The sequence below is a fragment of the Falco punctatus genome (assembly GCF_963210335.1).
Source record: "Falco punctatus genome assembly, chromosome: 3".
Taxonomy (NCBI): Eukaryota; Metazoa; Chordata; class Aves; order Falconiformes; family Falconidae; genus Falco; species Falco punctatus.
In genome coordinates, this window is record NC_137582.1 from 43,283,742 (window position 1) to 43,300,519 (window position 16,778).

General features: G+C 42.8%; 1 protein-coding gene across 1 annotated transcript in view; it reads right to left on the bottom strand.

Moving 5' to 3' along the window:
- VXN (vexin) overlaps nt 1-15,204 on the bottom strand; it is a 35,092-nt gene extending 19,888 nt beyond the window's left edge. The window contains exons 1-3 of the mRNA XM_080380471.1: nt 9,740-15,204; nt 4,764-4,936; nt 1,685-1,740 (exon numbers count right to left, since the gene is read on the bottom strand). Coding sequence (XP_080236597.1) covers nt 1,685-1,740; nt 4,764-4,830 — 123 coding nt within the window. The 5' untranslated portion in view covers nt 4,831-4,936; nt 9,740-15,204. The remainder of the gene's footprint in view (nt 1-1,684; nt 1,741-4,763; nt 4,937-9,739) is intronic.
- Between the last annotated feature and the right edge of the window lie 1,574 nt (nt 15,205-16,778).

Consider the following 16,778-nt stretch of genomic DNA (forward strand, 5'->3'; position numbering starts at 1 on the left):
ACAGGGATTTTCGTATCGTATTTTCTTAAATTTTTATGAGCATAGTGCTACTACAGCAGTTGATCCAATCCAAATTAAATATTAGAGGCTTCTATTTAGCAGAAACTATGTATCTGCTGAGATTTGGAACATGATAACAGACATACTGTTGCCCTAGATTTTGATTAAAGCTAGCTGAAAATTTTCCAGCTGCATAGTTTGATGAGAAAATTCTGGTTAAAAATCTGGGCATTTTGTCTGAAAAGTATCTATTTTGTCAAAAAAATTGAGAAGTTATCTAAGCATTCTGTTTTATTAAGTCAGAACAGTTCACTTTTGGTTTGGACTTTCCAGCTATTTTTATATTACATGTAAAGCAAAATATACCAAAGGCATAACAAATAAAAAAGGGGTATCTCAAAATAGCTTATTTGGAATAACACTCCAGCACTCTAACTTCTGGCCTCATTTGGAATGAAGCATCATTTTGAAACCTCCGCCTGAGTTACAGGACAAAGATAGTCACAATTTGAGAAAATACACATATACACAGTTTCTACCCAGACATGACAGGTGTGTTATTGACCCTTCTTGGGGGATCACTTCAGGCATCCTGTGAAGTACTGGGATCCTGTGATCTGCTGTAATACCCAAGAGAGGTGATAGTAGTGAGTTTTTTTCCAGTGCATGGGTAAGTGCGGTAGGCAGAGGGGCCCTGTGGTGCTGTGGGGAGATCAGGAAATTAGGAATACAAAGAAGAGGCTATTTACAAATGAGGACTGGTCTGGAAAGTGGGACAGGGCATGGAAAAGGAAAGTCCATGGAGCAAAATATTTCAACAAAGTGCTAGAGAAAAGACAGGTCTGTAGTGAGAAGAAATACATTGGCAGCAGAGTCTCAAAGCTTGTAAGAAGTGCTTTGATATGCACAAGAGAAAGAGGCCATCGTTCCTGCAAGTCAAAATGGCAATAAAAGGATCACGGAATGGGATATGAATGGGCCAAGTGGATTTAAGGAGGGAAAACTGGCTGTGAAGACAAGAAGCCTCACATCTGTGTGTCAAAGTGTCCGAACTCGGAAAACATTTTCTCAGAGCATGAAAAACCTTCAGTTATTTGAATGTGTATGGGGTACCACACCTGCAGGGAGTGGGTAAAGCTCCGCCTGTGCCCTCTGTGCAGTGCACCAGTGGTGAATCGAGGCCAGGCAGGTACTGCTGGGATCGAGGGACAAGCATCCTCCTGTGGCTCTCTCAGAGCCATCTGTTTGAGTGGAGGTTACAGTCCACTGCTTGGTGTTCTTCTCCCAAATTCCCCTGGGGAGTGGGATACTGACTGCTTGATTAATGCATGTAGGTATTGATATGATTTGTTTACTTTTCATCCCTGCCTGTCCCTCTGGCACTGTTATTAAGGCTTGATGGGTAAGAGTTATGTCTGCGATTCCCTCAGATGGCCCATGTTCATTTTGACTGGCTCTGCACAGCAAGACCGTATAAGTTTCAAAGCACTTCTGTAAATAGACTGTAGCTTTACAGAGACTCCCCTTTCTGTTTCCTGCCCCACTCCCTGCATCAGACACCGATGAGCTTCTTTTCCCTGAAAGTTCTGCTTCCCATTTATCCACAGCATTTTTAAGAATAAGTGTAGCCAACTAGATTAAAAAAAAAAAAAAAAAAAGAGAGATAAAGGGAGATTTTTCTTACACTCTTTGTCAGGATGTGCTGCGTATTTTTGGCTCGTCTTCGGGCTGGACTACATGCTGTGAAAAGAAGGACAGGAACACGGTCAGGGTGCAGTGGAGATGGACAAGATGAGGTTACATATGCTTCTAAAATTCCTGTGAGATTGCATAGGGGCCCTGTGGGGACAAGGGGAAGAAGAAAGGGTTTAAGGAGGATTCCAGCTGAAACAACCCAAAAGAAAAAGAAGTCCTTTTTAATGTCATCTCAGAGACCATGCTCTAGCTATACAATACGGACATCTGTGGGCACAGGGAAACAGCTGTCCCCAAGTTTGTGCACCTCTCCCATAGGCTTCCAGGAGGAATCATCCTTCTCCTTCCTTAGTTTTGACCTGACCTCTCAACTGCCCATGTTTTAGAAGGAAAAGAGCTTCTCTTTCCATCCAGTCACCTTCAAACATGAGTAGTGTATACATTAACTTTGGAGATGCCTATCATTTTATTTAGGCAGGGACTTCTTCAATACATTCAAACTCCTTTGTGACATCATTTCACTCTTACTGCATGATGTCCAAACATTTGTACTAAACCTAGTCTTTCCTTTTCAATCCTCAAAATGATCCATTTGGTTCTTTAACTTGGGGCATTTTGCTTAAAGCCTATTTCTCAGTTGTTCCTTAGACCCACGAAGACACCAAAATCGCAGGCAAAACAGAATCACCAATCACACAAGCTGCCAGGACCATAAGCCAGGCTTTTCACTGGACTGAAAGGATTGTTTTTAGGTGAGGGTTGTTTTTGAAAAAGTGAAGATCATTTAAGTTGGACTTGAAACTGCCCTGGAAGACTCTGATACACCCAGCCCTCCCTCTCATCATATTTTACTCCTTGCTCTTTAATATTATTACCCTTCTCTGTGTTCAGGCCACAAGAACTACAGGATTTAGCAGCCAGTGACAGAAACAGGCCTGCAAAAACCTGCCAAATTTGGAGAATGAACTCCAATTCTAAAGGCTGACCCTGAGGGCAAGGCACATGAATGGGGGTTTCCTATTCAGGCTCCATGTATAATCCAAAGGTTCTGAAGAGCCAGGAAGGTTTGTTATGGGATGATGGGTGATTTTTACTCTCCAGGTGAGCTTTCCTTTACATTTCTGGCATACATTCAACACCAGGAGTTGCAGTGCTTATTGCTGCTATGTATGAATGTTTGCAAAGTGTTTTGAAGCTGTGGAAACAGCTGGAGGTCATCCAAGGCTGCTCATTACTGCAGCCAAACTCCTCTTCTCTGATGGCAGGAATAATGAGTGACTGGGCTTTCCAGGGCTCTGGTACAAGCAGAGCTGGCAGTGGGGCCCAAGTCACTCTTCCTAGACAGCTTGCGTTTGTCTAAAAGGCACCCCTTGATACCCCAGTGAGGATGTAAGTCCTGAGCATTAGTACTTACTAATTCCAAAAGGAAGTTTTGGCCTATGCTGTGCCCATAGTGAAACAGGACAGCAACACAGGAGGTCACCAGTCTTGTCCAGGGCCCCTGCCAGCGACCCGCTGCAGCACAGGGTACTTCCACACTGAACTCGTCACAAGTAAGTTATCCGCCTGAATAGAGCTTGAGAGCGTGCTAAGCTGTCAGTTTGATTACAGTCTGTTCTGCATGGCGTGATATCCTCTGGGATCCCTACTGCCTTCTCCTGCAGGTCATCTTTTATATTTTAAACCACAGTGAGTGTGGGATGAAAACCAGACAAACAAAATGAAGGTGGGTTTTTTCCTAGGAATGTGTTGTAAGTTGCTTTTGAAGTTGCTGCAATCATCTTTTCTTCTGCAGTTTCTTTGTGTGAGGACTAAACTAATTGCTCACAAACAAAACACCCAAGCGCAGAAAAGTTTAGTGATGTAAGGAATTATCTTCTTGTCTTGTCTGTATGGTATTTTAAGTATTTTACTGGACAGTGTGAGTAGCACAGTTTATACAGATTTCTACCAGAAGCAAGTACTGTTGTGCTCTTATTGGTACCCAGGCTGGTGCATAAGGAACAACACATAAATGTGCCTAACTAATACATTTGCATATTTTCAGAGTGTATATGATCCACCGTCCAACTCATTGCCAGAGCAAGTGGCAAATGGCTTACAGGGGCTGAAGAAAGGCAAGGCGTGAAAGGAAAGTCACAGCACCAGCAAACATGCAATTACTTGAATAGCCATTGAAAGAAGAGTGAATCATGGAGGAAGCCACAAGTGACCCACTTGCACTGGAATACAATGGCAGCAATGCAAACAGTGGGGCTGCAGGGCTCTTCCTGCAAACATGATTTTCTGCAGGGAGTGGGAGCAGGAATGAAAGAATGAATGCTTGCAGATGATGCTTCTGGATTTGCCTGCGAAAGGATGTTTGTATGTACAGCCCAGCTTTTGGGCAACAAAAACAATTACAGTGATGGTTCACTTTGTCATTTCCACTTACGTTCTGAAATTAAGCAGCTGAGAGCTCATGCTCGCAGCTTGCAAGTAAAGATCTGATCTGGCCCCACAATTTGTTTTCCCTGCTTTTACCTGCTTTCTTGTTGCTGAAATAGGCAGCCATTGAGCTTAAACTAATTTGTTCAATCAAACGCAGACTGGGCTTTGTCCGGTTCTTACTCTTCATTACAAGCAATTAATGTTAATCATGCATTCATTTCCAGGGCATGGCTTTGGAAATGTTCCACTTACTGAGCCAGCAGACTTAAATTCAACATTCATGCAGTTCACCCACTTCATCTGAGCTGCTAACTGCTTGCACAACTTCATTTTCTTTTCTATTACACAGAATAGCCACACAGTTGCAAGCTGTCACTTTAGCAATTACCTCATAGGTATATCAACACCGATTCCAGATCTCCCAATTTTGCCAGTGCAAAGATTTTACACAGCCACAATGTCGAAGCACCTGCACGGATTAGCTCCAGAAACAAGCAGCAAGCACTGGACTGCGAGCAGAGCACCGCACAACACGGCAGAACAGATGAGCTGCTCTCTTCAAAGATTTCCCTGACGCTAAACACGCCATCCCCTTAAAAGACAACACCGTAGCTGTTTTTACAGTTTTATGTACTCACATTTGGATGAAATCACAGTGGTGAAAACTTCTAAATTTTCGTCGCTGCAGCTGTAAATCTGGTGCATTTTCCACCTCTCCCTACTGACTGCCTTTCAGCTTCATGCAACCGCTCTGAACTTCTGGTAAATAGGTTTCACTAATCCAATCTGGCTCTGTGATCATTGTCCAGATCTACAAAGGACAGACTGATGCTGTGATCTCATCTCATTCCATATTCTTCATTGCAACATTTTCTGCCCCCATCTGCCTTTCTATGAATACTATTAATGCAAAGATTTAATTTAACTCAGAAGCATTTTATTTTACATCTCCTTTTCCCAGTTTGGAGAATCCTCTGCAATAAATGGCTAATAATTAAAGCCTGTTCTGTGCAGCCAATGTATAGGCAAAAAAACATTTACGCAAGTACTGCAAGAATTTTTAAAATAAGTTGACTTCATACTTTGTATACTTTAACACGTTCACTGTAAAAACTTGTTCCTCCCATATAATGAGGAGCTGATTCTAGGTGTATTAAGAAAAGCATTTGGTGCTTTACCTTTCAAGTTCATAAACTAGTATTTGAATCCTGGGCACTGCAGTGTGAGATTTCAAATGCAGATGACTAAAGAAGGGCACGTCAGGCAGACGTACATTGGTCTGTATGTCCCCTGCCCTTCAGTGGTTGCAGAGGGAGGGCAGGTGGCTCAGTCATCGATGGATTCCTACGTGACTCGATGGTTCTTGGGCCTAACTCTGTATTTATCCGCTTCAATAAAGGGTCTTCTTGCCAAAGCTTGTCATTCCTTCACGCTCCCATCAGAAATTGTTCCTTTCCACATCTATGAAAATCAGCCCCCTCAACTTCTGGTGACTTACCACTGCCAGGGACACCTAAGATACAAAATTTTGGCTTGCAGGCTCCAGCGACTGATGTAGCAGAAACACTTTCAAGTGTGAATAATGATATTAAATTGTATCAATGTAATGAATAGCCTTCATTACTAGCACGTGTGTGTCATTGACGCAAAAACTAGTGCTGTCTTCTCCTATAGATGTCTGCCACCAACCGTCCCAGACGGAAAGTGCCAGCAAACACAGGCTGCCACTCTCATATTCATGTAACATTTCTTATTTGAAATAATAAATATTGGTTAAATACATAACCTGAGCCTGGAAGCATTTTGGTTGAGCAGAAAGTGTCAACTGTTTCAAGAAAGAAATGAGTGAAGAGTAGCTGGTATCACTTGTCACCTCCCAGGGCAGCCTCCTGCTGTCCAGGGGCACCAAAGCCATTGCGGGGCTGGGTGCATTGTCCCAGGAAACTGTGTCGTGTTGGAAACGGGTGGTGGGATGGCAATATAATCAAGCAAAAGTTCAATTAGTTTTTGATTTATTGCGCCACATGTTCTGCTTGTATGACTGATGTCATTAACATCAGGCTCGGCTGGCGTGTTCATCTGTCCCTGCCCGGCTCCCTCTGAAGGCACACACAGTCAACAGATGGGGAGCTGCGCGGGCGCGAATGCAATTGTTTATCCCCCTATTGTTGCTGTGTCAAGCAATCAAACCAAATCCATTACACACCAAGAAAAAGATAGCGCACCGTCCATTCAGCAGTGAATGGAGCAGAGGCGGTTATGCAGGGAGGCTTTAAAGCTTTCAAAAGGATAAAAAAAAAAATAATGAAGAGCAACACTGAATAGTTGACCAAAAAAAAAAAAAAAAAAAGCTGTAACAAATCTAACCCACCCTTTATTTCACCTTTGGATATTCAAAGTCCTGTGAGAAGAGGCACTTTTGGATCTGAGTCACTGATTTCTTAATTACAGGTATGACCTAAGGAAACTTCTAAATCATAGCTGGGGTTTAACATTAGAACAATTATTTGATGTTTCATCATGTCAAGGATGTGGAAACTGAAGTGAGACTTGAGAGCTGGTTACCGGCGGGCATTCACTGTGTTACAGGCTAGGTTTTGAGCAGGTAGGCTTTGAACATCATCTTTACAAGGCACATGATGCTCTGGGGATGAGTCACTCTGTGCAGAGAGGTGATAAAAGGCTCTCACATCGCTTCCACACAGAAAAATAGGGCTCAGGAGGGCAAGTATAATACGCCTCATCTGTGATCCTCATCTGGGAATGAAATTTCCCCTGTTCATGAAAGGGAGTTTGCTGCTTCATTTTGCCCAGATCTTACAGGGCAGTCGAGTGCTATGAATGCCCAGGGTTTTGCAGGAAATATTAATGTGGCTTCAAGAGAAGGACTGCACATATCAGGCTACTTTTTTTCTGGCTGTCTGTAAGTTCTTTTGGACTAATGTTTTGGTTTACCTAGCTACAAAATATGAGTGATAATACCTCCCAAATACGTGTACTACAAAGCTCACCCGTATGCAACCTGCTGAAGAACGGCAGGCAGTAAATTTGAACTTGAGGAAGATACTCTCCACGATATCCAGCCTAGGAACTGCTTGCAGAGCCACATCAAACCATTTCACATGGTATCTCCTCCTGGCTCACTAATGACCTAGCAAGAGTTCAGTTGGTGGTGGGAGCAGGAAACCAGTTATTGTTTCTAGAAGTCATTTTTTGTTCCCAAAATTACATAAAATATCTAGAAACTAGGCTCAATTTTTTCCTTGTGCTAAACACAATTAATAAGCTATTATTTTAATTCATGTGGTGCCACTGCAGCCATGAGAAAACCCCAAAAATTTTTTGTACCAGGGTGTATCCTTGACTGAAGACTCCCAACTGAACAGGTGGAATCCAAATTCCTTGCTGTGGGCTATGATAGCTGTTTCCCAAATACCTGAACTCCCAGTGTTGTCAGTAAAGGATCAAAATGTTTGCTGGTGCAAGAACTTGGCAACCAAAAGTGAACAGGGACAACTGAGGAGGAGGAGGACAACTCAGGACACAAGAACAGACATATGGTGTCTGACAAAACATCCCGATCTGTATGTCTGGGACAGGGAAAGTATTTGAATTTTGGGGAATGTGCATGGAAAGGAGGAAAAGGTGGAGAAGGGGAAGAGATGTACGCCAAAGCTGAAGGAAAAACAGCAGGTGACAAAAGCAGAAGGCTCAGCGAACCTTGTCAACATGGCAGAAAATCCCATAAACTGGCAAAATGTCTCTCTGGGGAGGTGGCAAGGATGCTTTTTCCACAGGCTAGATCTGTTTAGCCACATTTGGAAGAAAAAAATGTAGACATTTATCCTGTTTACCAAGTATGTCAGAGCTGGTAAACTTAAAAGGAATCAAATAAAAAAAATTAGTTACAGTTACAAAACTGTAATTAAAACTTCGAGTGATTTCAGATAAGTATCAGAAACCTCTAGACTTTATTTATCCTGGCCTTTTTAAACAAATGAATGCCTTTCCAGTGCAGCGTTCTTCCAGTGAAGTTGGTGGGAAACATGCCGGTACTCTCAGCATATGCCAGAGATATTGCCAAGGGATTCCCTGCCCTGCAGAGGACAGAGCTCTTCCCAAGGCAGGTCTCTGGCTTCTCCCTGGATCTTGTACCCTGTTGCGTAAGAGGTGAATCTAATCTGTACTGAGCCACTTGAGCCTATTTCTTACTGTTAGCTGGGCAATATGATAAGTATAAACCCCAGGTATTTTTGGAATAGGATTGTGAACCAGAGGCATGCACAGTTAGCCATTTAAAAATAAAATGGGATAAAACGGCACGTGCATGCTGCAGACATTTACTCTAAAATACTTCTGTGTGATGCAATGCAAGCAGCATGTTTTTGTGGAAGAAAAATTGCTTTGTTTCATTTTAGGGACACAGAATTGCAACTGCCAATGACTGAAAGGGAAAATTAACGTAAAAAAAAGCAAAATATAAAGTGAGCTTCTTATACATAATCTGTTATTTGCCTCTAAATGAAATGAAGAGAGAGACAAATATGCTATCAACAAATTTGCCTCGTACTTATAGCAGTCTGCAAAACTAGTTGAAAATTAAAGTAGCACTGCACAAGCTGAAAGGTCTATGAATAAGTGAAGAATTTTAAAAAGTAACATTTTAATTTGCGTCTGGCTGGAAGCTGCTGTAACAGATTTTACCCAAATGGGAATAAGATTGAGACACCTAAAAACCATTCTGAACTTCAAATTCACTATAGGGGACCTGGAGAGAGGGATGCAGGAGTCGTGCAGTTTGAAAGGGCTAGTGCACAGAATACCAGCCAGACCTGGAAGCCAGGCTGAAGGCACCTCCTCACTAGTTACAGAAAGATACTGCAGGATCCTGAAAAAAAACCCAACAAGCCTGGTTGGCTCCTCTTAAAAAAAGTTACATACAGATAATTGGACATTCACAAATTTGACCTAAGCTTGTAAAACACACTTGAGTAATTCCATACAATGATTAGCGAGAAACACAATGCCCAGCACTGCAAGGTTCAAGTCCCACAGACCTTGTGCCAGCAGCAGGGATTGCACTAAGCCAGCATTAAAGCTAGGGCCAGGCTGAGCACGTGGAGGCTTAACAAGCTTTCGTATACTGGTCATGTACTGGTAATCCACAGAAAGCATGAAAAATGTCAACAAAAGAGCAATATGCCCAAACTGGGATGTGACAATAGCTTATTAAGATGCCAAACTTTAATTACATGTCCTTGATTTATTAATTTTTCAAGCAATTGATCAGTGAGGTCTTTATTCCCCTGATAAAGCACAATAATTTTTGGATGGGGCTTTTTCACTCCAAATTCTTTCTTTAAAACATTTTAAGATTATTTTGACTATTGGCTCCTGATATGAACCTAAAAATTTTTGGACAAACAAGCACATTGATTAAAGCTTGTCCTGTGGTTCCTGAATTTGTGCAGGGGTAGCCCTCTTGCTACAACCACATACTACGCCTCACACCACAGAGAAGAAAATCCACTGCTTGGGTAACCAGGCGCCAACTACTTAGGATTTCTTCCATGGATAAGTCTAAGGAATGAGGCAACCTGAACTGTCACCTTACTTGTCTCTAGTGTGTCCTCACACAGCCATCAAGCTCCTTCTGCCGCGTGCAACACATGTGCAGGATGAAGGTCTTTGGAGGGTATCAGATGGCATTGCCTCCTCTGGCTTAAGTTCTGTGTGAAAATGAGATTAAATTTAAAACAAGGACCATCACTGGAACAGGCTGCCCAGGGAAGTGGTTGTGTCACCATCCCTGGAGGTATTTAAAAGATGTGTAGATGTGGCACTTAGGGACGTGGTTTAGTGGTGGACTTGGCAGTGCTGGGTTAATGGTTGGACTTTGATGATCTTAAAGGTCTTTTCCAACCTACATGATTCTATGACTCTATGATTATCAGCACTCAGACACCCCGGTACCAGAAACTTAGAAAATGGGAAGCAGACAAAGCTGCGCTAAAGGCACAGAAGCCGGATGAAATTTGTGAGTCCCCTTTTGATTCAGATTTAAGTTATGGTGCCTGTGTGAAGCAGCAGGAGAGCACAGCAGATGACACTGCAGCAGAGGGGGATTTAAAACAGAGTGGGAGCACCCGTACAGAATTGCCGCATTTTCAAATGTGAGACTTTCGAGGAAGGTTTTTTATAACAAGTATGTTAAATGACCATAGAGCCTACAGCTAAGAGTCTGGAAGGGGAAACTGGGGGACTCCCTCTGATACCAATTATTCTAAAAAGTTTCCTGGAGAGACAAAACGGGTTATCTGGTCTCCCTGCTGGTTTGGCCTTTGGCCTCTCTACTGATGCTGTCAAGCAGGGGTGTCAAACATCTTCTGCTGTAAGTACCTGACTTGTTTGTAGGAATCTGATTAAAGTAGATCACCTCAGATAACAAGAGGAATTAATGCTGCAAATACATAGGAGAGGATTTTCAGGCTCGTAAGCTACATAAGAGGTCAGTCCTTTCCAAGTCACGCAGCCTCTGAGATCTTTGATTTTCATGGAACTGATGATCTTTACTTGTTCTTTTCCTCTGTCCTGTTAGCCTTTACACTTAAACACTTACCTTTATTAATTCAATTCTAGCTGTAATCTGTTCAGTTGCTCTGTCCACTACAAGGAAAGTACTGTACAGAGGTAAGTCTGGGAGAGAGAAAAGCAAAAGGGAACACGGAAGAGATTCAGGGGGCTTTGCAACAGACATGGCACGTTGTCCTTTATAACTACATACTTTTAGATTCTACATCCTTCAGGTATTTACAATGTTTTGTAAAATGCATATTATCTTTGATGTTCTCCTGCAGTCTGACATTTCTATATCCTCTCAACTTGGTCAGCCCAAAAGAGGTAGACTCCCAGATCCTACGTTTTATACTCTCTAGCATGTAGCCATATCATACATTCAGGCTCAACGTCTCAGCTGTAAGCAACTGTACTCCTGTGTCTGCACACGTGAGATTTTTACCAATGCCTTGTTTGCTGCGTCCACGCAGAGGACTCCAGTGAAGGACACACTCAGGCCTGCAGTACCCGTCAGCTGGCCCTGCGCTGCCTGTCCATCGGGCTGGTTTTTTAGCTCAGCTCTGTTGGGTAGGACCCTGAATTGTGCTTCACGGTTGGTGGCATTACCATTCCTGACACGAGAAGCCACGAACAGTTACTTCACTATCAAAATCCGCCCCCTAGCTCTGTGCTGTTTTACCAATTGAGTAGTCCTGATTTTAGGACTTCCATTTAAAATACAAATGCTGTAGGTACAAAGCACATCAGCTTGACCACACCAAGTACTAAACGTGGGAGATGGCTACATGAAGGCTGCGGGATGTGCTATTCTGGGATATCCTAACCGCCAGAAATGCAAGTGGTGCCGCTCCAAGTGTGTCTGAATGGGCCCTGTGTGCTCCAGAAGTGGGAGCAGATGCTGCAGCCTGGCAGGAGGGAACACCAAAGTGCCACCACACAGCACTGACATGGCTCCAATCCTTGGTGGCTTGGAAAGATGACCCTGGAGAAGGACTGACCCACAGAAACAAGTGTTACAGAGGCTCTGAGGTTTTAGTAGTGCAAAGCAAATGCAATTCAGGCTCTGTTCATGTTAATTCCCATTTCTTGCTGCTCAGATAAGCATGTAGTGACAGCTTTCATGAGGCAGGGACGTGTCGAATCCCTGGAAAATGGATTATGTCCACCAACTCTTGCACATAAACTATGCAGTAATCTTCTAATGGTCACTAGAGAGACACTATACATCTGTGCTGGTGACCTAGAGGTGAAATGACTTTGTCTGTCTGAGTCTCCGAAGCATTCAGACCCCTGATCAGGGGAGAAGTTCTGATCTAAATGACCATTAATCTTCCTTAAGGTGAAAAGGTCAGAGGACTAAGTTTTTCAATGTTAACTGTTTCTTATGTCAGCAAAAAAAGCTTATTTCCAATGCTATCTCAAAATATACAGCAACACTTAAACCATCCGAACTTTCACAGTGATTTTTTGAAAGTGAAAGCAGCTTTTAGATAGATGACCAAGTCCATACACAGTGTCAGCCCTCCAACAGCTGTGTCCATAGCCCTACCAACAATGCCACACAATGGCGTCCTTAAATCCCATAAAGGCAAGGGACAATGCCACAGAATGAAGTGATAACATGTTGGAGCTGTTGACAGTCAGTCTTTAACATGTGTTCCATTTGACTGCAGGTGTGAATCAGCATTTCAATGTCAAGTTGCCAATTTAAGGCTGTATGGTCACACCACCAAATAGCGTACCCCAGGAAAAGCACAAGTGCATTGTTAAAGTAGGTCAAAGTCACTGCAAGTCCGGGAACGCAGAGGAAAAGTTCCACATCACTAAACCAGTGTTGGTGCTGTGATATACATATTTCATGATACAGTAGTATTAAATTAAATTAAAGTGTAATGAGAGCTCAGACTACACTGTGGGCACAGCCATCGTCCTGCGGCTCCTCAGTTGACTTTGGTGGCATATGTACTGCCAGCATACATGGCTGCAGAACCAAGCTCTGTGGCTCTATCGTGTGATGTGAATTAATGCAGCTCTCCAAAGGACATGTCACACTTCCTCTGTTTTCACTTAACTGTACCACCTCATGGATGTGCATTAACTTTTCCCATTTAATTTCCGTGTTCAGAGAAATAAGGGAAACATCTGCTGCCAGTTGGTGTATTTAGTGTTATCTGAAAACTGAGAACATGCAATTTTTCAAAAGAAACCCAAGAGAAAGTATTTTTTTCATCCCCTCTCCTGTTACTCGGAAAGTAGTTAAGACCCTGATTAGCATTCCATTGAGCTGTGTCAAATGGTTCTTCCTCTTATTGTTATTATTTGGCTGTACACGGTTTTCTAGCGACTCACTCGTGGCAGCTGTTTCAGTACAATGGGGAAAAAAGAAAATGAACGGCATTTTAGTGGGTTATTTAATGAGATCCTAGAACTGGCAAAATAAAAAACTATATTCAGAAATGTTGCATGTAAGGAAACTGCAGCCTTCCTAATGATAGCCCAGGTTTTGGGGTTTTCTGTGTCTCTGTTTCACTGAGAAACACAGAGCAACAACATGCTTACTCTCACGGACAACCACACATAAAAACCCACATGCTAAACATTTTGTAACACACTGAGCCTGCATGAGTTCTCATATGTACACTGCAGGTAAGTACAAAGGTAACTGCCTGCCTGCAGAAAAAAACCCACGCATGTGCAAAGACAGCCAAGACCTCTGCAAATTCAGTCCCGACAGGCTGGCCACACCACTGCTTGAAGAGGAACCTCCTCTGCAGATGGCCTGGTGACAAGTCAAAGATGGAACCAAGTTTCAAGGCAAGATTAGCAGGGGTGGATAGGTGTGGAAGACCCTCTTCTCACTGCCCAGGGCTGACACTGCAGCAGACAAGCAGTCTGTGTACCACCGCATGAGCTACAGCCACTAGAGAGATCAGGAAAATTGCATCACTTTCTGGATTTACTAGCTAGTGTTTGAATTCAAATTAAGTTCCTTTTTATTTAGGAAGCACACAGGGATAGTCTGAGGAGAAATGAAGACCACCTTCAGGCCTCCTGCTGCACTGCATCAGGTTGCCCTTGTCCCTTCAGCACAGACATGCTTAATGCAGTGATGGATTTATTAGGTTGGAGCTGCTGAACCCAAGGCATACGGCACATGTCCTGGAGCACTGTGATGCTTAAGCAGATTTACTCGGGGGTTATGGAAAGTGCCTAGACATAGCTGGGCTGTGCCTCTTAATCATCAGTCTTTCTCATGCATTTTTCAGGTCTCAAGGGGATGGAAAGCCAACCACAAGACAGAAGATAAGAGCCTTGGCACATTGCCTTGAAGACGGTGCAATGGGGAATGAGCACACACCCTAACTTACCTGTGGCTTCTTCCAAATTTATTCACACAGGATGATGGTGAGAGTTTTTACAGATTTAGACACATTGGTTACATATTTTTTGCTTCATTCTCTTTTTGCTTTAACTGCTGAGAAAATCAGCACTGGAATAGGAAGAGGCAAGGCCAGACAAACTATTGTACCAGTTTCCTTCATTTCTATTGATGCCAAGCAGCAACCCTGCAAGCTCTCATTACCTTGTGAGGGGAGTGGGCTCTCCATTTTGTACTCCAGGTAAAACTATACTTGCTGGTAAACTATTTTCACCAGCACTAGATATGCACTTGTTCATAGTTGCTCCCCAAAGCTAACCTTATTACTGCAGATGGATTGAGTGGGTAACCAGATGGGCCAGGGTTCAGTTTGTGTTTGCTGCCACAGAACTCAGAGAATACAGGACTAGGGGAGAGAAGTAGCAGGTCAATGTCCACAGCAAGAGTCATGAATGTGGTAACTCCTACTCTAATAGAAGTCCCTAAAGCCTCTTCAAACCGTTCTTTTGTCATGACTGAATAGCTGTCATTTATGCATACTTAAAACCTATTCAAAAACCATGGTCTAGATAAACTGGGCACTTGTTCTTCTGACAAAACTGACAAATCCTTTTATAGTTACAGCTGTTTAAGGCAGAAAGTAAGTCTCTGACTTCACAAGGAAGAGGAGGGACTCAAACAAGCCCCACTGCTAACAATTGCAACATTGATAGTATTGATAGTGTCATGAAATATGTAATAATGCTTACAGCTACGTACTGATTACACAGTGAGGTGTGCAGAAACAGTCTTAAATGTTCACAGAAGTACTGTGCAGCAGTTCGGATGCTTTTATTTCTGAAACATCTCTGCCATTGCTCTCTGTTGTCACCCATGACACAATGGTTTTGTCTGCACAGCACCAAGCTCACTAGGCAAATGACTTTGCAGGAGAAATCATTACCGTGAAGCTAGTGAAAGCCTAATTTCTCTGAAAGGTTTTGGTTCACAGTTACTCTACAGGATTGAAGTTAGCATGACAGAGTTAAATACTGTTCTCAAACACTTTCAAACAAGCTTGTGTTTATAGCAAGTACAATATTATTTGTTATTTGCATTTCAGTATCATCTAAAGGTAATAACAGATCCATCACAGAGGGCTTGAGTTAACAGAGCAGTAATAGGAGCCACAAAAACAAGCCACCCAGACCTCACCCGTGCGCCCAGTCACCACTGGGCACTCACGATTAGCATCACCCTATCTCCCCATACAAATGCCAGGCTCATGTGCACAAAATAGGCATGTTCAGAGATACAGATATATTTGATCAACTAGGTTGTCTCAGTACAGAGGAATTTAGTAAGATAATACATGAAAAACCCCAGTAACTCTTCAGTTGTGAATAAAACTACCATTGCACAGGAGCCAGGGTGTGACTCCCTGTCACACCATCACTATTTGAAAGACAGCACTGTGGGGCGACTTGAGCTCCCTTGATGTTTCCTCAGAAAATTTCCACTAGTAACTAATAATTGGTGGTGGGAGAACACTTGTGTAGCTGACGTCTGTGAGTGAGATTTCATAACCAGTTTAAGCCAGTCAAAGATCCTGATGCTGCCAAAAGGGTGTGGAAAACAGAAACGACCCTTCTTACAGCACCATCTGCTTATGTTGGGTTAGGTATTATATCAAACCCTTTGTCTCATCTATAAAATACAGATAAACCCTACTGTATCAGAGGGAGGTGTGAGGCTTAATTTAAAATCTAGCAAGCACTCCGGTTACCTGGTATAGGAAGTTAAGTGCAAGGTTCTGTCAGTTGAAAATGCAGGCTCTAATAACTGCCATACTGCCATAAATGGCAAATAAAAGGTACGCTGGAAGGAAATACCCTACCTTTCTAACTAGCTCAACAAAGTGCTCTGCTGCAGTGGTGAAACCCACATGCTGTTGAGTTCCCCAGAAAGCATATTCTCCCCAGACAGCATGGCTTCCATGAATTAGGCTCCTGGAAAAAAGATTCTCTCTTCAGGACTCTGTACTGCAACCACAGTCTGGAAAAAGACAGGAGTGGAAAGATGAAACAGGCCAAAAGATTATACAAAAGGGTTTGACACAAGTTTTTTTCCGAACATGGCACCTTTGCACAATACAACAAAGTGAATCCCTCACTCCTTGCTATTACATCAGCCTTTGTAACAGAGGTTCTTCTTCAGCAGAGAAAATTTAGAAGGACGTGGAAATCAAAAGTGTATCCTAGCACAGGCTGAGGCATACTGACAGTGCAGTTCCTATGGCCACTAAACACATTCTGTGGTTAAAAACAAGATCTCCAGTCTTCAACCACTACCCATCCACCTATTTTAAGGGCATTAAACCAGATCCAGTGTCAATATCCAGTACACATCTGTCCTCAGATTCTAGGACAGCACTAGCTTTATTAGACAAACACAAGAACACAAAGGTGTAAGTTTGAGCCTTCTACTTCAGCAGGGTGATTGAAAAATGCTCCCTCCCAAGCAGAAAGAAATAAGCACACCAGGGGTTATGGGGTGGTTCTCACATTTGATTGTGCTGAGGTAGCTGCAGGAATCAGATGCTGAAAGGGTCCAACATGATTTAAATGAGCTATACATACAACCATGACCACTTTTAAAAAAAAGAAAAATAGTATTAAAATTTTTGTTTCATTTCTCCCTTTCCCACTTCCCTTTGTCA